This window comes from Gambusia affinis, linkage group LG13 (genome assembly GCF_019740435.1).
Source record: "Gambusia affinis linkage group LG13, SWU_Gaff_1.0, whole genome shotgun sequence".
NCBI classification, from domain to species: Eukaryota; Metazoa; Chordata; class Actinopteri; order Cyprinodontiformes; family Poeciliidae; genus Gambusia; species Gambusia affinis.
Window position 1 is genome coordinate 10580220 of NC_057880.1, and position 27645 is coordinate 10607864.

Below are 27645 nucleotides of genomic sequence, written 5' to 3' on the forward strand. Positions count from 1 at the left end.
AGCCTACAGCCAGCTCCACATGTCTAAAGACGAGAGACGGTACGTCTCAAACACACAGAACTATCTGCAACTTGTATGCTCATCTCAGTACAAACAAACTGTTTAAATTTGTAGTGAATTAGATGTCATGCAATCCCAAGTAATTCCAATCCACATAATCTAACCCATTTTAATTACCTTTAGCTTCAATTTATAAACTCTGATCAGGGGATTTATTAAGGGTAAATCTTGCAAGTTCCAGGTCAGAACCCATGTTGCCATCAGAACTGAGCAAATCTTTGCAGAAGGACTGAATTCCAGCTGGTTTGAGTTGGGTAATGAGTTCTGATGTTGGTGATCCTGAAAATATGAGCATTTAGTGTTTAGTGGAAGCCGCTGGGTATTTCTTGCCTTTGGTATTCAACATAACACATAATAAAGATTGGATAAAATCTAATTTTAAATGTATTTTCAAATCTGTAAAACATCTTACCTATACATAATGTTAATTCGCCTACCCAGGTAAAAATCACCTTTATTAGAGGCAGATAATATACTAGAGGTTTATATATATATATAAGAGGAAAATGTGTTAATCATAACAACATTCCATCCACTTAACCACATCTTCATGTTCACTTACATCCCACCATGTGCACAAACATCTCATTTCTAACCCTCTGACTTAATAAAAACAGAAAGCTATTGAAGAGGTAGAATTGTTGTTTATGAATACTACGCTGAGTGACAGTTTGGAGCGACAGGAGTGTGTGAGAAATCAGCTGTGCACCAGCATCTTTCACAAAGGCTGGGTCAAACCTGGCAGGAAGCGTTTTCAGAAGATAAGACACTATTGGATGTTCTCCACACATATACACACTGAACACACATCTACTGGAGATTATAAGAAACATATTGTCCAGACAATCTTATGTAATTGATGATGTAATCTGTCAATAATGTACCTGTTTAGGAAATCATTTTTCCCTTTTGGGATCAATACAGTATGTTTACATTTTAAATTTCTCTCCTGAACTTCTCTGACCATGTTTTATCTCCTTTTGTTTAGAACCAGCTAGATCACTTCTTCCTCACTTAAGATAAGTCAGAAAGTGCTAAATTTTGATAACCTCAAACCTTTTGATCTCTTTAAAATTCCTGAACAGGATTATGACAGACATAACACAAAGAAGACAATCCGTAAGTCTCAGTAGTTTTGCTGACAGGTTGTCCATGACACCCTTAACATTTTAATAAATAGTACAGTAAAAAGACACTGTTTGTACTCTCTTATCTAGTAATTATCTTTGCTTGTTTGTGGAAGTCCTTGAACCATTCTTGTGGAAAATACAGACTTTCTTCATGAGGCTTTAAACAAACAAGTGGCAGTGGATCCTATTGTGGCCACGCTCTTCTTTTTGATAGAAACAAAATATAGGAAAAGTTATGGATTATTATTGTTTTATGATACAATAATTGGAATTGTGCGTGATTTAACATAACTTTCAGTCTTTCACCTAGATATGTGTCAAGATAAATGTGATATAAATCTGCAAACTAGACTGTAAAGATAAATAAAATAAAAGCCAATAACACTCAAATAGAAATGTGTTCTGTTTTTTTTAAGTGTGGTGTGTTTTGGTTTTTATTAGAAAGAGTCAAGTTTCTAATATGTAGACAAATGTCACAATAAATTCAGCAATGGGTTCTAATTTGCAGTGAATGTTTAGCTTTGATCTGAATTTTAGTGCCCTCTTGTGATCAGTGTCTGTACTTTCATGTGTGTCGGTAACTACAGAACCTGAAACCTTTTTTTTTTTTCCACATTTCAATTTAAGCCAATTCAGTTCTTAGGGACTGTCTCTGAAAACCTTGAAAATGCTTTTGTTGATTAAAGAACATACAGTGTGGACTTGGAGACCCATTATTAAACAGCACCAAACAGAAATCTACAGCACAACCCTAAGAGTTGTAGTCTCACACTTTTGAATTCCTTTAAGCTCATCTATAGTTGTCTCTGATCCAAATTTTGTTCTTGTCTTTATCATAAATTAGACTGGCTAAGCCCGTCATCAACAGACTACATTGTGGAATCCACCTAAATCACAGTCTATTCTTCAGTTTCCTGTTTACAGTTTTAAAGTTTCACTTTATATGACCCTCTTTTCACCATTGTTCATTTTATTGTTTTTTTTGTAATCCAAGTAACATCCACAACAGAAAATATGCAGTTCAATATGAAAATCATATATATTTTTTTTAATTACAATCCCCTGAACTGTGTTTTGATGTTAGGTTTTCAAACCTTAAAACCAAATGTGACAGAAATAAACAAAGCGAAACAAATTCTGTTCATTTGCACATGTTCAAAACAAACTATTACAAGACACTTAACTCGTTCTTCTCAGTTATAAATTAGGTGGAAACTATTCAGGCATGTTGTCGCATGAACTCTAAGAATGCACTTTGTGAAATGAGAGTTTGTTTACTTCGTTTTCATATTGACTTGAAGTGTCCTTTCAAAGAGCCATGAGCATCAGTTATTTCACTGTAGAGTCACTTCAGGCGTTTTACTGCAGTCTGCTGTCACATTTCTCTCTGATCTTTCAACTCCATTCGATTTCATTCCTGCTCAGGCTGCTTCAGCTGTAACTCCAGAGAAAAGACGTTTGGTTCAAAATGCTGGCCAGTTTCCTGTTAAACGGCTGGTAAAACTGACTGAGGAGGTTCCTGGTTGCTGGCAGCATGGGACCAAGGATCCTGTCTTTCGCCCGGCGCGTGTTGGACATTGGACGTTTGGTCAGCGATGCCTCCACTTGCTCTGACAGCGGGCCTGCAGGGACAGTGGAGAAACAAAGAGCTAATGAGGATATTTTATAACGAATGACACACAAGCCTCCTGAGAAACGATGGATAGGTGTCACATACCCACACCGAGAAAATCAAACACTGTCTTGAGAGTTTTTCTGAGGTTGGCTGCGTAGTCCTCCAGTCGAAGAACTAGAATCTGCTCTCTTTGGAAAATAGTCAGCCAGTCCAGGAGAAAAACAAAGTACATTCCCAGTGTGAGTCTCACCTGTGAGCAAAAACCAACATAAAAACGCACAATAAGAATCCAGCGGTGGGTTGATAGGTCAGGATAAACACTTTAAATCATATTTTAAATTAGCTTTATGAAGGATTCAGCTCTTTAAGGAGAGTTAGAAGAACATTAGCAGAGAATAAAGCATCTGTGCTTCATATCTGCATAATTAAAATCTATATCAATACTGTAGTGTTGCACTGTTTAACATCCTTCACTGCAATAATCATGAGCATTCAGGGTTGATTTGTGTCAATGCTTGAAAGGCTGACCTGTGGCTGCGAACCCTTTTAAATAGTTAATGGAAGTACAACATTTTTATATAATTTGCTTTATCTACAACAGGAGAATTGGGATGTTTCACTCTAAAGGCAAGACTGTTTTATCTCAGTAAGTTCGATGTTGAAAAATGCAAGAAGTGCTGAACTCTACATGTTTTAGTTTCTACCAGTAAGCCAGTTAATAATCCAGCACTGTTAAAATAAAGTTCACCACTAAATTAATGTCATCTTTCTTTTAAATTACAAACCAGAAATTTTGTATTAAAAGACAATATTTGCTTCTCAAGGTTAGTTAGGTTCACCGAAATTATTTCAATTTCCTAAATGCCAGAATAATATGAGATATTTTTTGTATGAAGTTTGATGAACGTGACAACTCAGTTTCATCAGTCCTGGCAGAACTGATGAAACTGAGTCAGTTTTATAGCTATATTCACAAATTGTCTATGAGATCAAGAACTGAGCTTTTTGGTGACTCCTTTAAAATATGGACTTTTTTATGGACCATGTGTCAGAACTGTAACTTCCTGACTGATTTCAGATTCAATATTTCAACATAATGTTATGTCCTCATTATGCCAACGATCTTGTAAGCAGCATTGTTAAAGTGTTGTTGCAAATTAAGGGCCTTAATGCTTATGCTGTAGCACACTGAGTCCTCCAGAGGTCACTAGAACATCTACATATTTGTCAGCTCTTTACGTCCCTCTAGAAAGGAGTAAAAGGGATCTCATGGTGATTTATTAATGTTTCTCCTCAAGTGATCTTATGATGGCTTTACAATGTAGCCAATCTTCCAAAGTAGCTGTTTGGTCAACAACCATTTGAGACTGTATAAAGGAGGAGAGACCAAGGGATGAGTTTGATAAATTAGAACTTATCAAGATGGAAAGATTTCTCCTTTCAAAGCAAGAACGGCTTTGTTATATTTCAAGCTGGGCATGTTTGTTTCTTCTTGTTGTTGTGTTCTTGGAAATAAATTACAAGGCGGAGAGATTGAGATATCAAAATATAAATGATTTTTAAACAATTTATAGTAAATATTGCTGTAAAAGAGGGAAAAGATAAAAGGCATCTGAATAGCGATGCAAGGACATAGCTGACCGGCATGGCGTTGAAAAGGCTGGTGTTGTAGACGCATGATCGCAGCGACCTCTCAGAGAGACAGGACTGAAACAACTGGACACACTCAAACACCTTCTGATGAAAATCCTCTGCAGACTTATTGGCCAAGGTAAAGTACAAGTAGTCGGAGTAAAGCCTGAGGACACAATAAACTCAGTTCTGTGAAAGTCAGACATTAAATTGCACTGGATGCAGGGACAGATTTTTTTGTTGTTGTTTTGCAACAATGGCACATTGCAAAAAATCCTTACAATGAAGGAGTTTGTTTTCACCTCTCAACTGGATCCCTAAGTATTACAATGATCTTGGCGCCAGGCTGGACTGCATGGATGAAGTCCTGAGCTAGGAATGGAGGTTCTGTCTGCTCCTGGTTTCCATGGAGATAACTCCAGGCTTGATTGTCCCACATAGTCGAAGCGCTGGCTTCCCCTGTGGATGACACCACAAAAAGCCTGAATTACAGCACATTTTAAAGGCAATTCAATAAAATGCAATAAACCTTTATTAGTGTCTATTCACTACAAAAGGGTAAGTACAGTAAAAGTTCAGTAATAATTCCATATCAGGCAAATCAGTTCAATAATCAGTTCACTGCAAGGAAGAACAAGGTACACCCTGACCCAGTGAACTGTGGGACCACCTCCAGCAGCAGCAGCATGTTACTTATTTTCTGTATGACATCATCAGTCCTCTTGACAAAATTGCGTCAGTTCATTAAGAATTTTATCTCTGAACGCCTTTTCCAAAATTCCACTGCTTCATATAAATCCAGTTGGGGTGTGAACTTTGACTTGGGTGTTACAACATCTTGATTCTTTCTGTTTTTAGTCATTCTGTTTGCTTCTGTTTGGGACCTGCAGGACGGGGCTAAGGGATATTTTTCCACAGGAAGGGAGTTAAGTGACCGGACAGAGCTTATTGAGAGTCTGTTCACACTCTTACCGCTTACTTTGGCAGACCTATTGTACATTATTAAATATCCCAGCTAATAAGGAAGATTTATTTCTTCAATAGTTTGAGTACCTCTATTCATTTCCAAAGAAAATGAGGGCAGAAAAGGAAAACAAAATCAATCTTCGTTGCCCAGTGGGCGAGGCAAAACTAGATGTAAAAACAATCTATAGAGATCCATAAACGACTCAGTACAAACTGATAACCTGGAAGAAGAAATCTGAAATACTGCATTTGACTGAAAGTGTTCAATATACTTTAACCCAGAATAGCTGCAATACTTCCTTGCTGTCTGAACAACAGTAAAGTGTTGACTTTCGTATTAAAATAATCACCAAACATGCTAAGCAGAACTTGAGTTCCTACATGAGTTCCTACATGTTCCTTACATATGAGACAGAAAAGTCTTCTTGACTATTATGTGGAAATTTGAAAAGCGATTGTAGTCAATATTTAAAAAACTAGCCAGCTACTGCTGAAATTCAGTGAGGCTGCTTTTAAACATGATGATGCTGTCTAATGTAATCTCTTAAAAGGCAATGTGCTAAGCACTATTTTTTCCACCGGTGCTTTCCACTAATGTGCTCTCATTGTTTTGTTGATGAATAAGTTTTATACTTCCCACTCTTCTGTACTCACTGTATGTATTTTTCAGTTTTTGTCTTTCAGTCTGTTTTCTGATTTGCATGCAGTGCAAGGTTGCTTTTATGTAAAAATCACTCAAATGTATTTCCATTTGAAACTATCATCCCCACTTTATTTTTTTTAACTAAGAGTTTTATGAGACATCAAAAGTTAGAAATAAGTGTGCCTCATAAATGAACTCTCTTGTGGTGCATGTAAAAAGAACAAGAGACTGGATTTAAAGCATTTCCACCAAACAATTAAACTCCTGAAATATAAAAGGCAAAATAATGAACGCATTCTTTTATATTTAAAATACAACCATCGCCAACTATTACTAATTGTTCTCACCCACTCACAATGACATACAGCCCCCACACACAGAAGCCCACGCCCACACACACACACACACACACACACACGCCTGCACACGCACTTACACACACCTGTTATGATCTCATTTGCACGATGCTCTCCAGATGAATTTCCACTGATTCCTACTTGGATGTTGATGGCTGCCAAGTCAAACAGATCCAGGTAATCCTCTATCGGAAAACGCTCCTGGAAGCCTTTTTTGAAACGGATATAACCTGCAGATGGAAATTTAAAACAGCCCTCATTATAAGCTCATTAAGGACTGCTTTTCCATAGAATGAACACATTTTTTCTTGAATGAACAAACCAAGCTTTCTTTGTTGAACGTCTCAAATGGAGGCCAGTGAATATTGTCATCTGTTATAATAGATTTGACCAAATTTATGGTCAAACAACACAGTTGTGTTGTGGATTTTCTATTAAAGTGCTGAACTTTCCACAAGACACTCGAAGTTAAAATAACTTTCATAATAATAAAACCTTAATATTGTCACCTTCCTAAAATAACGGATTATGACTTTTATTTTTTATTTTTTTGTCAAAAGTGATTTAGGCAAAAAACCTTTTTGTCAAAATGTGACTGTTACTTTGGCAATAGCTTAAGTCTAAAGATTTTGTAAAGTAGCTGCAGACAGTCTTATTTAGGTCAAAAGGTTATTTGTCATTTTTTATATAAATTTTTATGCTTGTAACAGTTTTTTTTTCATTATTTATATTTTTGTTAGGTTTCTTACACTGTAGATGTATCTTGTCAGTGAAAATGAAAACAAGAAAAAATGAAAGCTGACTCAACTGAAATATTATTTAAACTTTTCAAGAAACGAAAACCTGCGGGACTGTTAAAAATCAATCAAAAGAAAGAATCGGGATGAGCTGATTTACTGCTTACATTGCATATTTTGAGCTTTAGCTTGAAGCTGCTTCAATTTCAATAAATATTTCTGATTTTTAAATGCTTAACTAGTAAGGCAAACTACTACTAGTTCAGCAGTCAGGGGAACCAACTGCCTTACATATTTTTATCCGCATTTCTTAAACTTTTTCCAGACTTTCACACATTATGTGTTTTATTGGGATTTTAAGTGACAGATCAACACTGACATCATGAAAAGCAGAAAAGGTATAGGATAAAGTTGTTCTGTCAAATAATAAAAAAAAGAACCTCAAGTAGGACTGTTCAATCCATCATCTGAAAATAGAAAGAGTAACACATGATAGGCCACCTAAAATGACTGGCTGCTAAGTACAACATTATTCAGAGAAGCCGTCAGAAGACCAGTGGTAACTCTGAAAGAACTGCAGGCATCCATGGATCAAGTGGAATATCTGTCAACAAAAATGAGCTGTTTTAAATGATTAAAAATTAATCACCTTCCCCTCATTTCACAGTTATGAGTTATTTTGTGTCCGTCTATCACATTAGATCCCAATAAGATACATTGCGATTTGTGTGTAACCTGACAAAATGCAAACAAGATTTTATAACTTGAATGTCACACCACGTGACATGAATGAGTCTTTCATGATTTTTGAAACCACACAGTTGCAAATGTTAGCATCACACTTCCAGATCCAGATCCTTTTAGCCTTACCGAAGCGTTTCCTGGTCCACCAGTGTGGCTCCTTTATGGTGTTAAATTTAAGCTCTGGAAGCATCAAGAGTCTGTGAAACAAGTCTGTAGTGCCACACTTTGGCTGACCAATGATGTAAAAGTACGGCAAGCAGCGCAGGCGAAAGCGTTTCCCGTCTCTGTCGCACACATTCTGGTGGAATCTGGCTCTCATGTGGTCACACACGTTCTTGAAACTCTTGGAGTGGAGACTGAAGCGGTTGTTCTTGTACGGGTCCGTGCCAATATCACCGGAGAGCTCCTGGTACCAGCATGGACTCTTGATGTGGGGCAGGAAATGGCGAGGAATCACTGAAAAGAACTAAAGAAAAGAACATAAAAGTGGGGTGCAGGACTCTGTTTTGCTGACTGCAGCTATTTCTTTGTGGCACTGTCATACCTGAAGTCATTCCACAATCACATCAAAACATCAGTCATTCATAATTAAGGGTAATATTACAGGATTCTGCAGCTTTACCCTAGATGAATCATCACCTACTTGGCACTTTCTGTCTAACCGTTTTTCACTTTGACACATGTCTGACACATAACACAAACTGATATTTAACTTTATGGCTCATACGTGTTGCAACATCTGTCATTGGTATTTCTACTAACACTGCAATAGTGTGGGTTGTACCAGGAAACCTATAATGAGGCTATAATAAGCTGAAAAGCATTAGCATATTATACCAAAGGGTATTACAGATAAGCCAAAACCAACACTTAGAAAGTGTATGTCACTTAGAAAAACAGGTCATTATAAGCTTCATCAAACAAATATTTACTGCAAAGATTATTCCAGCGTGTAGCTGCTGTTGAGTATTTGCTTACTGCTGTGATTTGCCAAATGCTGCCAAAGTTTTCATATTCCTTGAACGTTTAACACATTTTGTCAAGACAGTGAGAAAATTAACCAGAGAAGGAGCCAAGAGGCCCAAGGTGATGCTAAAAGATTCAAATGAGAATCTCTTGATAGTCTTGCATGCCACAAATCTGCCCTTTATGTAGAAAATGTAAACAAATTTACAAGCAAGTTCATTTGTAGTTTTTAAAGTTGTTCAGGTCAGATGAGTTGAAATTTTAACTTTTTTGACACACTTTTGGGTGGTAGCATTCTGGCTGGAGTTAAATACAGGGTGATCCTGGAAGAAAACATGGTAGAGGCTATGATAGACTTGAATCTGGGTGCAGGTTGACCTTCCAGCAAGCTATTGACTCTAAACATGATTCCAGAAGTACAATGTAATATCTAGTTTGACACATCTTGTTGTGTTACTTTGGCTCAATTAAAGTCCAGACCTCAAACCAATGCAGAATCGGAGGTATGAGTCAGTTATTTAAAAAATGAACAGTACACAAAATGCGCATAATACAGTCAGGGATCATTTGCAGCTAATACAAATGTTGCTAAATATAGTTATAATGTCCCCAAATTAGCAACATCATGGTGACTATTGTTTACCACATACATGCAGCTGTGACCTGGTGGGCGGCTCTGTCAGTCAGCCCTCTTAGCCCTCAAAGAGCAAGGGAATGTAGCCCGTGTTATATTTTGGGTTCATTCATTTCAATTCATGTGAACGTTAAATATTTTTAAAAAGGTTAGGATGTTTAAAAACGTTTAAAAAGCAATTTCCAAACACTAGTAATATTCCTATGTCAAATGCCTTTGTTATGTACAATTTTGTATTTTATTTCTGTTTTTAATAATTGCCAAATTATTTTACTAATTTCTAATTGGTTAAGGATACTGATCCTTGAACTGTTGCGCAATTGGAAGGGGAGGGAAAAAAGAGAGAGAGTTCGACGGAGGGTTATCACCTTTTAATGATAAGAACTCAGGGCGCCCCATATTTGGTTATTTTACATGATTTTGGATGTTTTGCCAGTAATGTAGGCAAAGGGGCGCTACAGGAACAGTAGCCAATGTTCAAATCTTTGAAAAGGCAGATAAGATCGGTGGAAAAGATTGGTCTCACATATAAGTATCACCTAAAATTAAGAAAACTGGGGCTTTTGGAACATTTGGAATATTGCATGAAGGCATTTTATATCGTTCGGACCTTTAGTAATACCTAAAATACAACATTTAGCTCAATTTTAGTTAGTTTTTCATTTTCCGCAAGACCTTTCTTTCTTGGCTTTAAATGCAAGACAACTGTAATGATTGGGTTACTTAAACCAGATCTGAACTCACATGTGATAAGGAGGTAAAAGTTATGAAAAGTCACATAGAAAGTGGTTACACACATCTGCAGATGTCATAATGGGATAGCTCAGAAAAGATTTATCAGGAATCCATGCTGATATCCTCATCTCTGTGTGGATAGCTGCTGGGCTAGGGAGGAGAACTTATTTCTGATCCCTCCAGAGGTACTAAGGACCTGATTTAATGAAATATCAGTGGACAGAAATGCCCTCCTTAAGATGACACAGAAAGCCACTCATAATAAAATTCTTCAACTTTTTACAGTGGAGGTGTTTCTGATTATAATCCTAAATTCAACATCTTTACATCCTACAAACAAAGCTAATTAAAATATTTGAAAAAAGGTTTTACATAACAAAGCACAAATCAGAGGGATAGATTCAGAGAAAACACAAAATGGCAGGTTGAGGGATGAGCAGTATAAGCATTAGCCTGAAATAAAACCCCGGGATTTATTTAGTATGAAAATTGATCTGTGACAGGAAGCAAAGAAAAGATGGGAGGAATAAAGTAAAGTCCTATCAAAAACCTAAAACAAAATAAAATGTTGGACTCCTGTGCATTAAACAAAAAATGTTGTCCTAAAACAACTTGGCATCTGGATTAATGTGGAATCAAAAGTCAAGAGAAAGCCAGAATGAGAAACAACTATTTTATTTTTATATTAAATTGGACATTTTCTCTTGATTTTTTTGTATTCTAAACATACAGAAATGACAAAATCTTAATGCTATGTTATATAACTTCAACACTGTAAAGCGACAAATTACATTTCGTTAATTGACGATATTCTTATAAGAATTCCAGTTAACACACACACTATATGGAGTAGCTCTTCTTTATATATTACAAACATGAACACTATAGTTTATGTGCACTCTATTCATATTTTTGAGTTGTTGTTTTGTGCATTGCACCTTTTTTTCCCACAGGACCTGTTTTTGTTTTTCGGTTATTTTCTTTGCCACCATGATTTTGGGACCATTTTGTTCTGGATGCTGCTAAAATCTTTGTGGCTGAATCAAGTATTCATAGTGGCAACCAGCCATTTTCTGGTCACTCTTCTGCTGGAACAACAACCCTTCTGATTTTCAAGCCTTTATTCCTGTTTTTTCATCTTTGTCCCTTGCTGTCCTCAAATTGAACAGCCTAATTTAGCCTTAATATCATGTTCTACAGTGATGCCAAAGTCACTGTTTTGGAGAGACCATCACAAAGCCTTGATCTGAATCCTATCAAGGCTTAATGGGCAAAGCTGAAAAATGCCTGTGTGACCTAGGCAACATACAAACACGGTTCAGGTACACCAGTTCTGTCAAGAGAAATGGTCCAAAATTCCTGCCAACTAGTTTGAGAAACTTGTGGAAGGAAAGCAAATACATTTGACCCAAGTCATGCAGTTTAAGGACTATAGTACCAATACTTTTGACGAAAGAAACAAAAATAACCTCAAGCAATTCTCTCTCATTATTCTGGCACTTGGCAATTAGGAAAAAATGTTGGCAATCCTAATTGTCCCACAACTAGAAAAGTGTATTCTGATTTCACATCAGACAGATGAAAAAAAATGCACGTCTTTTTATATATTGTTTGCAAACCGTGGTTTCAGCTGTAGATGGGACTAATTGGATTGTTTTTGAAATATAGATCTGTATTATTTGATCAAATGTTGCAAACTGTGGTTCCATTTAATTATTAGTAATGACAGCATATCAGTAGCTTGCAACTGTAAAATAGAAAAATGATGGTCCTCATTATTTTTAATCAGCTGTGGATCTTCAGACTCTAAAGCTGAGATTTGGAAGTGGCCATTTAATTAAACTAATGATCGATATCGGTTTGGCTCTCCTGTGTACTATGCATAGGAAAGGAAGAATATACTCATAGTTCTTGACAATGGACGTAAATTTGACAATTAATTTAGCAGTATATGTTCTGGTTGTTAAGATGGGTGCCAGCTATGACATTAAATGGGGAGTTAAAGTCCTGCACGATGATTAATCGTATGCAGACAAAGGAAAAAAATGGACACAAGCAATCTCATTATATATTTGACCCTCCATCTTGCACTCAGGATAACATGATGCACATCTCATCCTTCCTAGACAGCAGAAAAATGGCACTGATAATGAGGACATGCCGACACAAATGCTGCAGGACATGTAGAGGTGCACAATTTTACCTTCGCTATGCATCATAAATCGGTAGGACTGAAACCTCTCAGAATGTGAAGGGTTTCTCATGAGGATCTTTGTTAGTTAAACAGAAGAGGCAGTCAGAGCCAGCACTCTGCACAGTCACCCATACACTCCCCTGCCTCACTAGAAAAATGTTTAAATCACGTCCTTATGTTTACAACTGTGTAAGCACATCTTGATCCTTTACAGTACATTGTGTGACGGGAGCTTGGCTGCAGACCATGGAAATGGGAGGCAAAACAAAATCTCTAACGCTACTAAAAGAAAGAAGACTGGTCAAACAAAGATAGATGAGGAAACTGAGGTAATCATAACATATTTTCTGTGTGGACAGGAAATACATCAAAAGTTAAAGTAAAATAACAAAGAATCTTTTTTTTTCTTTTTTTTTTTTACAGGAAATCTCAAACTGCCCTGAGGGCACAAACAGCTCAGGAAACCACCTTAATTCATCGCTTCATGCTGGATTATTGCTCCAATCTCTTTTTATTCTCCACAAAGAGAAAAAAAAAACAACTTAGTGTATATTTTCAGACTATTGAACTAGCTGGCTATAGAAGCACAAAAGTACAGTCTCAAAAAAATAGAAACAAGCCTTACCAAGGGTCATATTAGCTATTTATAACCACAGCCCACAGTAACATCTGGAGCACAGATATGGTGTTTGTAAAAGCAGAAGTAGATTTTGCTTCTGTGCATGTCAGTTTATACATAAGCATTCAAATATTTCTGTTATAGCCATGTGTCATTTGGTTTGGCGAAACTTTAAAATGAAACATTACCTTAGAGGTAAAGGGAAAGTGTTGCGCAAATACATATGGCAGACTGTGTGTCAGTCTGGGTGGGCAGTGCAGAATGATGGATTTATGAGGGCTGTCCTGTTTGGGCTTTTTTTTTTTTATTTTAGTTTTGATCATAACCTTTTCTATACATAAATTTCTCAAAGAACTCTGGGTAAAAATAGAGCAGAAGCTAAATGAACCAAGTGTAAAATCAAACGAGAATTATAAATGAAAGATCTTCACAATTCTAACATCTAAAACAGAAGAAATTAAGGGGATATGGTGCAGATTTTCATCCATATCCCCAGGGATTCCCCTGAATGTGAATTGGGAACAAAAGTGTGGAATTCACAAATTTCAGTGGATGCTATTTCATATTTATGGATCATTGAAAAATCTGGCCACGAAACTTGAACTTCCCCCGCACTCCCTACACCGAGTGCAAAGATAAATATTAATCAAAAATGATCGTAAATGAGTTTATGCAGGCAGTTTGACTCTTGGCACAGTGTGACTCGGTGCAGAAAGTATGGAGTGCTGTTGCAATAAGAGATGTTCTCATAGTTCTTTGCTGTGATATTAGAGAAGAAGCTCCTTAAATACCACAGTGGTGCATATGTGCAGTATATGTGTGGGAGCAACAGTGACCTGTACACATGTTCCCATGCTGAGTTACATCTCTCTTTTAGGAGTAGATTGGCTCAGTCCTTGAAGAAGCAACTTGTTAGAACAGTTTAAGTTTTTTCTTTGTATTGCGTTAAAACAAGACTTGTAGCTGCAAGTCTAGAATGAAGAATGTTTCACTTGAAGTACTTCTTGATATTTCTGTGCTAGTGACTCATCCTTGCAGCGTTAGAATTATAGTAGCACCTCTAATTTAACCAGTAAGAAATGACTTAATCGTACATGCAGTTTTATTCAAGATAGTTTATCTATGTTTCCTTAAACAATTTGAAAAGTCAGCTGAATTTAAATAAAATCAAGCAAATAAAATCTGTGATGGTCTTAGAGAAACAGTGCTCCAAAATGCGACCCTTAAGATGCATTAAAAAAAAAACTTAGATTTGTAAAACTCTTAGATTTCAGTCCCATAAACTCAGCACTCATGGTCTTAACCATTGCATTTCAGCTTCTCTCTGTAGAGTTTGATGATTAATAAGATCAAATAATCATGAAAACATTCAGATCTCACAAGTAATTGAATTAAGCTGAAAATTGTTTTCCAAGTTTGTTTAAACCGTATCTCCATCGATTGTGAAAGTGTTCACATCTGAAATAAGACATTTATACGCCACAGCTATTGGTAATCTCTGGTAAAAACTTACTGTCCTGAAATGGAAGCTTTGGGACATTGCCATAACATCACGCCTCCCTCCCACATTCCACCACCTAATGAATGTTTTTCTTTTTCACAGAGTTTCTTACTTCCATTTTTGGTGGACCCTATCATCCCAGCCCAAACAATCTAATTTGGTACAACTTTTTCCTTCTTTCTTATCATAGCTGCCCCCGTTGTATAAGCCTTTCCACACAAGGCCCTGCCAAGAGAAGCACTGCTTTGACAGCTTTTCAGCTTAGGCATTTGTTCCACAAATTCTGTGTAAAGGCTCTCCACCCAGCAGACCAAATATGCTGCTGGTCTAGGTGCAGTTGAAGTTTAACCTAGGTGTGGGAAGACTTATGGACTGTGAACAGTTGCTGTAACTTCCCCCCCTGGATCTGTCTCTCTGTTCCATTACATTAAGGGTAAACTCTTTCCCTCTCAAGCTGTCAGTAAATAGGCAACTTGAGTGATTTAGAAGCTGAACTGGAAGTCCAGAAGGGTGGAACTGTGTAAAGGTCACCTGCATACTTGTCAGAGCCTCTGCTCTGCCGTTCAACAGAGGAGGAAGAATGAGAAAGTGACTACAGGGTCAGACAGTAACACTATATGAAGATACATTTGATAGGCTATGCGATACTTGTAAACAAGAATAAATAAGTCATTTGTTTTCTGGCATGCACAAGTATCTCGTTTGACTGTGTCCAAAAATGCAAAGATACGTTTTGGTGTATTCATACGTATGTATGTATTCATAAATAAATTCATAATAAGTATGTATAAGTTTATTTCATTTTTTATAAAAATCTTTTCTACCTTTTCTTCTTCTGGTGGCTCCATTCCTGCTCTATCCCTGGACTTTTTTGCTCAACATCGACATCTGGTGTTTAGTAGAGTGACTGCAATGAGTATAAGTCATAAACAGTCACACTGTCACAATGATGCTACCAAGCCTTTATTCCATTTCACTGCTATTTCCAACTTTAACTTGTTAACTTTATAGTCATGTGAAAGACTTTAAAAAAACGGTGGCTCTTCAGTGTTTATTTCACACAACCAGCTGGTCTCCAGATTCAGTTCTAAATATTGAAACATGTTCGACTGACTGCAACTGAGGTGTGGCTCTCCCCACAATCAAATGCTTGTACCAGAAAGCCACACCTACTAGTGACGGATGATGATAGACTCTGGCAAACTGGAAATTGTGGGAAAAATCTGGTAAAAAAATGTTGCAGAGTCTAATGAAGTTAGCAGAGACAAAAGGGGAAATAAGTAGAAAAAAAGCAAAAGGAATGCTGACTGGATATACGGGGTAGAGCATCTGATACATTTAACTGTAAAGTTTGGAGCCCGAGCAGATGGATGCTGAATAACCTAAGAACAAAAAGTTCTCTGATTCAAGAACATTAAAGCATAATAAATATCTTTGGGTAGGGAATTCAGTTGAAAAGCTTTTTTTTTTTCATTGCTCAATGGCTCCCATTGTTGCAGCTGTGTGACAAAAATTAAATAGTTTTGTTCTCAGCCTCTTATCACCCTTTCTTGTTACAACCCTTTTGTGAACTTTTCGGCTCCCTGTCCAGGCGAAGGTATTGTGTGATTGGTCAGAACTTCATGGGCATGTTGATTTGTGCGGAAAATGGCTTCAAGTATTCTTCCAGACTTCAAGAGATGATTTTTCAGAGAGCAGGGTGGATAGTTTTAAGGACCAATTGTCCTTGAAGAAGGGCGTACTGTTGGCCCTAAACACTGAGCTCCCCCTGCTCTGTTCTGGTCAGAAGCTCTGTTTTTTTGGCTTCCAATAACATGGAAAGTACCTGATGTCCTGCAGCTTGTCAGTCACTATTTCCTCCTCCTCCTTCAAATTTGTGAACTCATAATAGTTGTTCTTCTTTCCATGATCGCTGTGTTTACTTCGCTGTTGTAAACCACAGATTATGATAATGCACCTTGATGGATAGTGCAGAGGGAAGGGTTTCACAGAGGCTCGGTGGGGTGTGTGCAAAAACAAACGTCCTGCAACCATATGAGTGTTGCCAACTGTGGCATCGGCCCAACAGTGCTGGGCCCGTCAGACCGGATGAAGGTTATTTACTTGGATCTCTTTGTTCCATAATGTTATTTGGGCACAGAATGGCAGCTGTTTGTTATTGTAAAAAAAAAAAAACACAAACACTTTTATAATTTATAAGGACACCATAAATGTCCAAAAATGACACACAGATAATAAGGAAACAACAGGAATATATCTAGTTTTTACATGTGTATGTGTATGTGTATGAAGGTATTAAAAATGGATATTGCCCACCCATAAACTTTAGATGTACACACATTTCCACTGCTTATGATTGACTCATAACAGAGCTGTTTGCGTGTCACAGAACTCCAGTAAGTCTACCCCCTGGAGAAATGTCACAGAGATATTCTCCAGCTGTTCAGAACTGGAAACAGTTTAACCAGGACTTGCTTTTAAAACAGAACCGGAGGCACGTAGCTCACCTTTGATCAGTTTACAACGATGCAGCATGAAGGTGACATTTAATGCCCTCACGCTTAATCAACTAAATACAAAACAATTACCTTTTCTACTCATAACCTATTAAGTAACAAATAAATAAAAAAAATAATAATGATAATCGGGTAACCGTTTTAAAAATAAGGTAGCCTACTTAACGTTTTTGTATCCCTCAACCCCCTTCAAAAAGAGAAAAAAACATAAACTAGAAAAAAATATATGCATTGTCCATTCGTTTATTCGTGATTTTAAACAAGAAAATACTCACAGTGAAGTTGAGTCGATTTTATGCAGCCGCTTTCCTGTGATAACCCCAATTTGAACTGATGGTAAAGATGCAGTCAGCCTGTCCTCAGAGCGATCCGTGTTCGTGTGGGCAAACGGGCAGCGACGTCAGGAGCGTCTCCATCAGACTGCGCGCTCCGAGGTCTGCCGCGCGCAGCTCGGAAGGGAGGCGGAGAGAGCGCGCGGGGGGAGCGGAGACGGAGAGGCGAGGAGGGCGCAAGGAGCAGCGTAGGAAGAACAAGCGGAACATCTAATAATAATATGGAAGCTTTCAGTGAATGGGTTTTACGATTGAAATGCATTCGTTCACCGAGAATCAGACAGATTTTGGTTCTGCTTCTCCAAACCTATAGGCTCACGTTGATGAATATTTTTTTTACAGTAAATACGCACAACAATGAAGGCAAATAAATCTGTGCTTAGTGTTTTTCATAACGAACTCACCCACTCATCCTGAAAAGTACTGGATGAGAAAATGGCGCTTGTTAAAGTTTATTTGGGGAGACGCTTTCTCGCACTGGTCCAGTTTTTATCCTTTGTGAGCTCCAGCAGACTTTATTAGCTGAACACTGAGAGAGTATGCAGTGCATCATAGTTTGCCATAGACTGCAGGGCAAACTATGATACAACATCCCGAAAGTGGGCACACAAGCAGCAGAACCTGATCACAAAGCAAATGAAGCCTGATCTGAAGAATTATGTTTTCTCTTCCTAGGTGCAGGGTATATGCTAAAATGGTTTGGTCAATATCCTGGCCCAAACTGTGCTACCAGTGTGTTAAAATAAAACACATTTACAGTTTTGGTTTGGAAAACATAAGGAAAAATAAGGTAATATTTATATAGCACATTTTGAGCAACAAGGCAGTTCAAAGTTCTTCACATGAATTAGAAGGAAACACAAAGAAAACAACAAAACCAAAAGAAAGACAAAAAGGTAAAAGTATAAAACATATTGGTTTAATAAGAATAAAAATAAGTAATCCATAATGGAGAGAAGCTTCAAAAATGTAACATGTACCAAATTTTCATGTTTTTCTACTTTATTCCTAAAGACAACTCACAAGCTGTTATTTTGCTGAACTTGGTGGTGTTTATGAGATATCTATATTTTATTGTTACTCGAAGACTCAATACATGATATAATAAGGGCAACTTAGACGTTTTTTTCATTGCTTTTCATTGGGGATGTAGAAAATATTGGCACATCAGTATCGACCGACACTAGTCATTTTTAAACAAACTGATATCAGTCCAATAAATAAAATTAGGCTGGTATGAACAGCCAATATTTATTTTCATCTTGATGTCATCTGTTTCTGCTAGTTCCTTTTAAAGTTTTCAAAATGCTATATTTATAATATAATATACGATCTGCAAATACCGGTTTTCGGCCATAGCAGCATTATTAATGTCGAATATTAATATCAAACCAAATTTTCATTTGGGTGCATTCCTACTTGTCGTCGGTCTTTCTATATGAGTGAGGCCTCAGACGTGATTCCCAAAAATAAAAGTGTTCAAATTGATCAGGTCTAGGCCCATGTTCACGCATGCTTTTACTTTAATTAAACTGTATCCATTGGTTAAAACAACAGTGCAATTCCCACATCTTGTGTCAAAGAATCCCACTCTCAGATGCTTTTGTTTTTCTTGAGTAGATGATCAAGTATTCCTCCCATGCCCTGAATGATCTCCATCTACGCACATTACTTTTGACATTAGGCATGAATTTAATGTGCTATGCTAAAGAGAAGCAAACCTAAATACATTCTTGTCTTATCAGCAAATATAGATTTGCCACGGGCAGAAAAGCTGTCTTACAAAAAATGGAAACCTTGGAGTGCACATTCCACATAATACAGGCCTCTCAAGTCAGTGACACGTTTCCTCTTCTTTACAGGAAGCAAATTAATTATCTTGTCTCGAGCGGACTCTGCTCCCATTTGTCACGACATCTGGTTCTTGCAGGGAGTAAACAGACAAATAAAGGAAGGTGAAATGAAATGTTAAAAGCTGCCGCCATATAAATCTTTGGAGCTCCAACCATTTGTGGCTTTAAAGAGGCAAAATGATTCCTTTCTCACACGTGAAAGAGCGCGCCCTGGGAATCTGCTGCTGCTAAATAAAGATAAGTCACATTTGAATAAACTTGCCTCCCTTTAGAGTGTATCCATGTGCATGACAGCATGAGTGTAATTGCTGTCAGTTCTTGGTAAATTGATTGGGATCCCAGTTGTGTGTCTCTGGGTGTTTAACAGTCAGTGAATTTGTTTTGATCGTCGCGGATGTTTCACGGGTTTTCATTCTGAATGAATCTAAAGGTTGAGCCAAAGGTTTTCCAGCCACATCAGATGTTTTGGTTTTCACTATGTGAAACTTTGCTCCCGAGAGCCAAGCATAAATATGAGAATATTTATATTGTTCTCATTTAATTTTAATTGTTTTTTTCACATTTTGCGAATCCAGAGATAAAACAATAAGCCTTTAAGGTTGGTGATTGTTCAGTTGCTGTTCCTCGTGTGTGGATCTCCAGTCTGGAAGGCTGTAGGATCTATCAGTTGCAGCGATTCCCATAAAGCCTTAGAAAGAGTCATTCTGGTCGATCTCATACTAACATGTCATGAAACTATGGAGAGACCTTATATTTGTTGGAGAAGCTGTCTCTCAAGTCTTACCTTTGGAAAAAGGGGATCCTGGGACGGATTTTCCTTGCAACAACCTAAAACAGAGGTTTTCCAGTTAAGAAGCTCTGAGTCTAAAGGAGAGCTTCAACGATGAAGCAACCAGTCTGCCCACCAACTAGAGAATGTTAAGTGGAAACACTTAGTGAGCACTAGATCCTCTAAACATGTGTCAAACTCAAGGCCAAATTCGGCCCATTATAACTTTTTATGTAGTTATGTTTGTATTCTTTTATGTTAGATTCATTTACTAGTACCCAGTGTACTCTTCTTTGCCCACTGTGTTACTTTCTCTCTCTAAACACCTTTTCTCCTCTCACTCCTGGCTGGTTCCTCCTGCTATATCCCGTTATTTACCCATCAGTACCTTGCCGGCTTCATGTTCCTGGTTCCTGTTTTTGTTCTGCTCTGGTTCCCTGTTTTTCCTGTGATTTTTGTACATCTCTGTTCACAATTTTCATGACGCTTTCATCACCTATTTGTTGCCTCTCCTTCCCTGTGTTTGGGTCCACTTTAAAACCCAACAACACTGCCAAACACTTATTCTTATAACTAAAGCTAATGATGGTTCTATGCAGTATTTACACAGTGGTAACAAATAAGAGCACAACACACTTTTTAGGTTTTTATTTGCAACGTAGTTTGGAAATCATGCATCCTTTTTTTCTTCCCTTGTCAGCCAATCATGTGAAATCCTTTCAAAGTACACAGAGGTTTGTGGTCACAACAAGACAAAATGCAAACAGTTTCACAACCTAATCTGTTTACTTCTCAAAGACTCCAAAGTAACTGAGGTGGTGAGAGAGATTCCTGCATGCTTGCACACCGCGTAACTTCAATTCGACTTTGCACAAGATAGTCTATATTTCCCGGCCAAACACAATGCACAGTCTCGCTACACGCCAACTGACCTATCACTGCCCCGAAGGCCTGAGCAGTTTCTCCAGTTGTGAATAAGGGAGGACAGACTGTGTCACCCAGCCTTGCGGTTCTTGACTCTCACAAAGCGTGTTATTAACAACTTTCTGTCTGTGTTATTATTAGGCTGCTGAACTCTTTGTGCTCCTCTGTTGTTAGCGCCGATGTCCTTTGAATGTATTCAGTGTGAAGCAACACTTCTGGCAGAGTTGTGAAGAAAGAGGATAAAATCATGCATAGAGCCGCTGAGAGAAAGACTAGCCACAAACTGAAAGAGATTTGCTACTATCTGACCACAGAGTATGTCAAAACCCAGATTTACCCAATTGTTATGACACCCTGATAATAAAGCTTTTTCGTGTTACAGTGTGGTCAGAACAGAAAAAAATTATTCAGTAGCTCAAGCTGAACATATTAAAGGGTCGACTGTACATTTGTTTTAAGATGGAGCATTCAAGCACTAGTCCTTAAGTTTAGGAACTCAACATAAAGGTTTAGTGGATTCAAGCATCTGGATTTCCCCTCATCTCACCCACTGCCTCAAGCCTCTTCCTTGGAAAATCAGCTTTTATCTGCTGCTCAAGTTCTCTGCCAGACCTCATGTAATCATAACAGTGTCTGCCTTGGGACACTTCCACAGAATACAGCATGTGAAGTCAAAAGGTTTGTGAGGGAAAGGGAAACGTGGATTGGTCCAGCTTAAATAACACAGCATGCCGCAGATTAATTGAAGACATCATTCGCAGAGAAAATGCATTTTCCAGACTTTCTCGTGCAAAACCTTCACTGGGACTTTTTCCAAAAAGTTCCCTGGAAAAAGAAACTCATTCTCAAGATTCTAAATCACATTCGCTATTATTCCAGTCTATTTGTACAGATATAAATGAGGTTTTATCCTAGAAATGTGCTTCCCCTTTCTATTAAAAGGACGCTATAAATAATGCTTAAAAAAGTCAATACAGCTGGGTAAAGACGGCCAGAAGAAGTCAGAGTGTTAAAGTGATTAGACAGCAAAACAAAATAAAGGCTTAAGTTTTACAACCCTGTTAAAATAGCTTTAATTTGACACAAATGCTTTATATGCCAGCTAAAGAGCACATTTATTTGGGAAAAAATATAAAACCAGAGAAGCAGCTGCATAAATGTTTTCATTCCTGTTTTCATTCCATTCTGCTTTATGCGCGCTTTGACTGAAAAACCATATTCAGGCCTCGCTGATGGCAGTTTATCCGCATAATAAACAAGGAATTGATAACATCTGCCTTGCAAAGATTTTCTAAATATGTCAAATGGTGAGAATATTTCTTAGCCATAGCGCTGCTTAGGATATTCTGAATTTTCAGACGAATTTTTGCTCTGAACTCAGGACAGATCGTTACAAAACTTAGCTTTCTTAGCATTGTGTTGTTGATGTGGATGGACGTTTTAACTCTCTGTGGTGCTAAGGGTGTGCACTCTTATAAAAACTTGTTACTGAAGCTTTTTTCTTTATCTTTCTTTGTTTTTAACCCCACTAACCCCAGCAGAAATATGGCACTTTAAAAGTGGAAATGCATTTGAGATCATCTGTCTTTTTTTTGCTGACAGTTTGTGTGCGCAGACATTCGAGAATCACTGCATGATGTCATCATAATACAGAAACAAGAATGTTTACTTCATACTAACGAGGTGATTTTATTTTGTTGCATTTTTCTTGTAAATGCAAAATGAAGATAGACTGTAGGTGATACAAAAGGAGTGTTTGGATTTGGAAGAATGCGCATTTGGCTTTAGGGAGATTAACTGCTGTTGCTTTTATGTGGTTCTTCTGAAAAATGCATATAATAAACAGTTTATTGAGGTTTCTTAACTTACAGATGCTGCAGAGCATAGCTTCTATCTCATTTTGCAATGCTAACCCCATTTAATCACTTTCTATAACTGACCAACAAACCATTACAAGTTGATGCTTTGAGCCTCTAATGCTGCCTGGCACTGAAGAAATCAGTTTTATCTCCTGCTGCTTTGACTGCTCCCCTGCTGTGCTGGGGTAAGCATGAGATGAGCCACAAACATCTCAGAGGGATGTCAATGGCTTTAACAGGAAATCTGCAAAGTCTAAAGGACAAGCTTTTACTCTAAAGATACCCATGTCCTTCTGTCTGTCTGCATTATAACCATTCATTCAAAGAGCAACATAGGTTTGGATTTATTTGAAAGCTGGCAAGGACTGACATGCTAAAGTAAAAATCTGGGGTTCCTTTAAAAGTCTTCAAAAGAGATTGTTGTTCTTCATTCACATGAAGTGTTGAAGAACTGAAACAAGAGAGAATAAAGGCCAGAATGCTAATATTCTAAAGCTTTTTAGAAACATGCCTTATTTCACAAACTGGCTTCAATAACCTGAGTAATACGGAATAGTGAAGTTAGTGATTTCTCGCCCTAATAAGAGCACAAACAGCAGGACAATGCAGCCCACATACTGCACGGTACAGAGAGAAAGAATCAGACTTTAAAATATGTGGCAGAGGCGTAGGAACAAAAATCTGTACCGTTGCCATCTTGGTTTGTAGAACAAATCTATGGGATGGTGCCACCTTTTGCTCTACAGTCTGCACCAATGTACACAAATTAGTTTATATTAATTACAATTCTCTGTTGCGTAAGATATGTGGATGCATTTTATGCTGCTTTTGCATGAGGAACTTGCAGTTTATGTATTTCTTCCCTTTTTAGGTCAGGTTGCAATGACAAAGGTAATGTTTCCATGACAACAGAGTGAAAACCCCTCTGAAGAGGAACATTGAATTCATCCACCACTCTCATGTACATGTTTAGGAAAGTTGTCATCTTGCAGTTGGAAGGTGAACCCCTGGGCTAGGCACTTAACCCCAAGATGTCTACCAATGTGTGTATCCATGTATAAATGCACATGCATTTGTGAGTGTGAATGGTCAATGTGCTTTCTCATGAGGCTCATTTTTAAAAGTACGTTTTGAAAATTACACATAAATATACCTTTCAATAAGCCTACAATCAGCATTAAAAAATTATTTTTTTAATTGGTCTGAGATGATATTCTAATATTACTGTTATCTGCCATAAGCAGAAAATCATCAAAAGTGGAAAGCTCTTTGTTAATGAGTTCATTTGCAAAGTGTAATCTGGCATTTTGTTGCTTTTGAACTAATGGTTTCTTCTGCGTCTCTGAGTGTACAGAAGATCCTCAGTGCCCCCCAACAAGCCAGGACACTGTAATTTTTATTCTTCATAAGTGTTCAAATTCAGGTGCTCCATTTTTATGGGGAAACAAAGTGTCACATAATGAGCTCCATTTCCACGTTTCTTTTCTTGCATTGATTTGTCAAAATTATGTCTTTAAGAAGCAAGTTAATGTGGGAGTATCAATAAAGTATGTTAATGCAGCCTTAAGACATTATATTTACTTGATATTTGTTATAAAGTCAGTGATAGGTTGGACTCAAAGCTTCCCTCAGTGTGGACCCCAGCAGATTAAAAGTCTTGGGTTTGCACAATTCTAAAGACCCAAACGGGCCAATCAAGCCAGACTCTTTTCCCGGTATTTACATGCAGCTTCAAACTTTACTCACCCTTTCACTTCAAAGCACTTTTACTCTTCCCTCTGTATCATTTTCTGCTTGCCTGTGACCTGTGATCCTCCGTGGAGAAGAGCCCAGTCCCTGTGGACCACCGCAGCTGAAGATAACATCCACACATACCAGGAAATCCTCTGTGCATTTTTATTTATTCAAGTCTGCAACTCGGAAGAGAACCGGGGCTACAGATAGAATTTTCCTCCCATGTGCAGGCTGCTCAGACGCACGCACAAAAAAAACAAAAAAAACATAAAACATATACACAAACAAACCCACAAGCATCACAGACCTGGTAAGGACCTTGTCACTGAAACATGAATTTCAAACACACACCCTTTCCGCCAAGACCATATGACCCCACTCAAACACACTGCAAAATTATTCATCATATTGTCATGTCAGTGCTGCGTGAAGCCCAAGTATAGTGTGAGTTCCTCATGCTGGATTTCGGAGACTATCGATCAGGATGTCAAATCTTCTGCATTCCAGACTTTATGCGAGTGAAGGATATCCCTTCACTCGCATATCTCTAAATTCTCCCTAGGTGTGTGTGTGAATGGTTGTGTGTCCTGTCTGTTTCTGTGTTGCCCTGGCGACCTGTCCAGGGTGAACCCCGCCTTTCACCCGGAACGTAGCTGGAGATAGACACCAGCAACCTTCACGACCCCATTAAGGGACAAGGATGTTAGAAAATGGATGGATTGATGGATAGCAATATAATGCTGTTAACTTACAGCGTAAAAAAAAAATAAAATAAAATAAAAAATTCTACTAGTAAGAGTAGCATGTATTTGCAACCAGCATTTTCTTTTATCTGATACCCATAAATAAAATCCACTGCTACCAGCTTTTTTTGGATGTCTCCTTAAGTTAGTTCAATCCAATTTATTTATATATTGCCAGTTCACAGAGCATGTTGTCTCTTGGCACTTTACAAAAGTTCCAAGTATTCAAGGAGGTATAAATGCTCAATAAGGGTTTTTTACTTATTTGATGTAATTGAATCCAGTAGTGAATAATCACCAGCTCTCCTCAGTGGTTTGTTTGAGAAGATTGGTTTAACAGCATCATGAAGCAGTGTAAACGTTTAAAACGGGATTAGGTTACATACAATTACTTATACTTTGAGCATCTCACAGAGCTCTCTTCAATCCGTTATTCTACATTGTGCTCATGGTGTAAATCGTTTTGTAAAGACCTGGACCTAACAAGCATTTAAACACAAATATGTGATCACCAAAAAAAATTATGAAAAGGTTCAAGACTCCATAAAATAAATCCTAAATCAATAGATCAAATCTCTTATAATGAGCTTAATAATTCTTACATCACAAAGATCACAGCTGTACTCCAGTTTGTGAACACAAAGGAGAAAAAAAGGACATTTTATTATGCAAAGAAACAGCGCTACCAACTGTGACAGGCTGCACAGTGGAGCAGTTGGTAGCACTGTTGCCTTGCAGCAAGAAGGTCCTGGGTTCGATTCCCGGCCCGGGGTCTTTCTGCACGGAGTTTGCATGTTCTCTCCGGGTTCTCCGGCTTCCTTCCGCAGTCCAAAAACATGACTGTTAGGTTAATTGGTTTCTCTAAATTCTCTCTAGGTGTGTGTTTGTCATGTCTGTCTTTGTGTTTCCCTGCGACAGACAGGCGACCTGTCCAGGGTGAACCCCGTCTCTCGCCTGGAACGTTAGCTGGAGATAGGCACCAACATCTCTACAGACCCCACTAGGAACAAGGTTGTACAGAAAATGGATGGATGGATGGAAGAAACAGCGACACTTTGTGGTTGTATCATGGAAGTGAATTTATTTTGTGGTGGCCAAAGTGTTGCCTTTTCAAACCGAGTATAATTCTTATTCTAGGTGTTTTTTCCGACTTTAAAGAGTTTAAAGAAACAAGTGTTGCAGATGATACAACTTTACAGTGCTTGAAAAGAAAAAATGTAAAAGATGCTTTTTTTCTTTTAGAGTGTCAGTAAGCACATCTTACAGTTGGATTAAAGAAACAACAAAGGAGGCTACATCTAAACCTGACTGCTTGTGTGGTGTCTTGTGAAGCCTTTCTCTCTTATAAGTAGCTCATCTATTGGGTGTAAACAAAGTTGCTTTAGCGTTTTAGCATACATATTTTAAAAAACTGGTTTTTGAAAAGTCAAAAATGTAAACATTGAACATACTGTATGTATGGATCTTAAGGTTGTTTTGTACATTTCTTATTCCGTAGTGCTACATTGGGTTTTTTGGGGAAGGGTGTTTTGGACCAAAGTGTGTCAAGAAAAGAAAATCTCCCACTGATTTTAGGCGGTGTTTCACATCATCACCTACGGCCTGAACTGCAGGGCAGGATGGATCCAAACTTTCATGTTATTTATGCCAGATTTTGACCGAACAAATCGAATTGCACAGCTGAAATCCTGACTCATCAGACAAAGAGACATTTTTCTAATATGTTATTGCTAAGCGTAGCTTCACTAATGTTTTCTGTTCCATTTTCTCTTTTCTTGATCACTGCTATAAAATATGGTTATATGTGAAAATCCCACTAGGTCAGCAGTTTTTTAAATTCTCCTTCCAACTCATGTGTCACCAACATCCATGCTCGCTTAAAAGTCAGCTAAGTCCCTTTCCGCCACTTTAATCCTGAGTTTGGACATCTGCAAATCTTCAGAATATTTGGAAGTCTGAATGAATAAAGTTGCTGCTATTTCATTGGCTAATTCACAACTTCTGGTAATAGGCCAGTGTGCATTACAAAACCTGACAAAGAAAGGTGTGGATAACTCCCAGAAAAGCAAGAATTTGTGTAAAGTCATAAGAGGCATTGCTCTTTTAAATCGAATGGTGAGTGCCGGGCTGCACATTTTGCAGTGAAAAGGTCATGGATTCAAATCCCGGCCTGGCAGCCTTCAACATGAAGCCTACGTATAAATTGATATTATAAACAAGTGAGTGGATTCATGGCTGTTTATCCTGACTGTGTGTATTGACTTGTAATGGAGTGGTGATCTGTCAACGATGTATCCCACGTCTGGCCCAGTAACCACTGGAGATAGACACTCCTTCCTATCCACGGGTCTGTGTAGCTAAGCCCATAGAATCGACCTTTCAT

General features: G+C 37.9%; 1 protein-coding gene across 1 annotated transcript; it reads right to left on the bottom strand.

Moving 5' to 3' along the window:
* Positions 1-513: 513 nt before the first annotated feature.
* Positions 514-27645, bottom strand: LOC122842744 (carbohydrate sulfotransferase 15-like). The gene is made up of 8 exons (XM_044136886.1): positions 27608-27645; positions 11811-11814; positions 8010-8349; positions 6489-6632; positions 4740-4896; positions 4447-4603; positions 2908-3055; positions 514-2812 (listed from the first exon to the last, which is right to left on the bottom strand). Exons 1-8 carry the CDS (start codon positions 27643-27645, stop codon positions 2622-2624), a joined length of 1179 nt encoding a protein of 392 aa, XP_043992821.1. The 3' UTR covers positions 514-2621.

Coding starts and splice junctions, on each gene's coding strand:
- LOC122842744 (XM_044136886.1), bottom strand. CDS start 27,645: ATGAAAGGTCGATTCTATGGGCTTAGCTACACAGACCC. Junction 4,897..6,488: donor TGCAAATGAGATCATAACAG/GTGTGTGTAAGT, acceptor TGTCATCCACAG/GGGAAGCCAGCGCTTCGACT. Junction 2,813..2,907: donor GTTTGATTTTCTCGGTGTGG/GTATGTGACACC, acceptor CTGTCCCTGCAG/GCCCGCTGTCAGAGCAAGTG.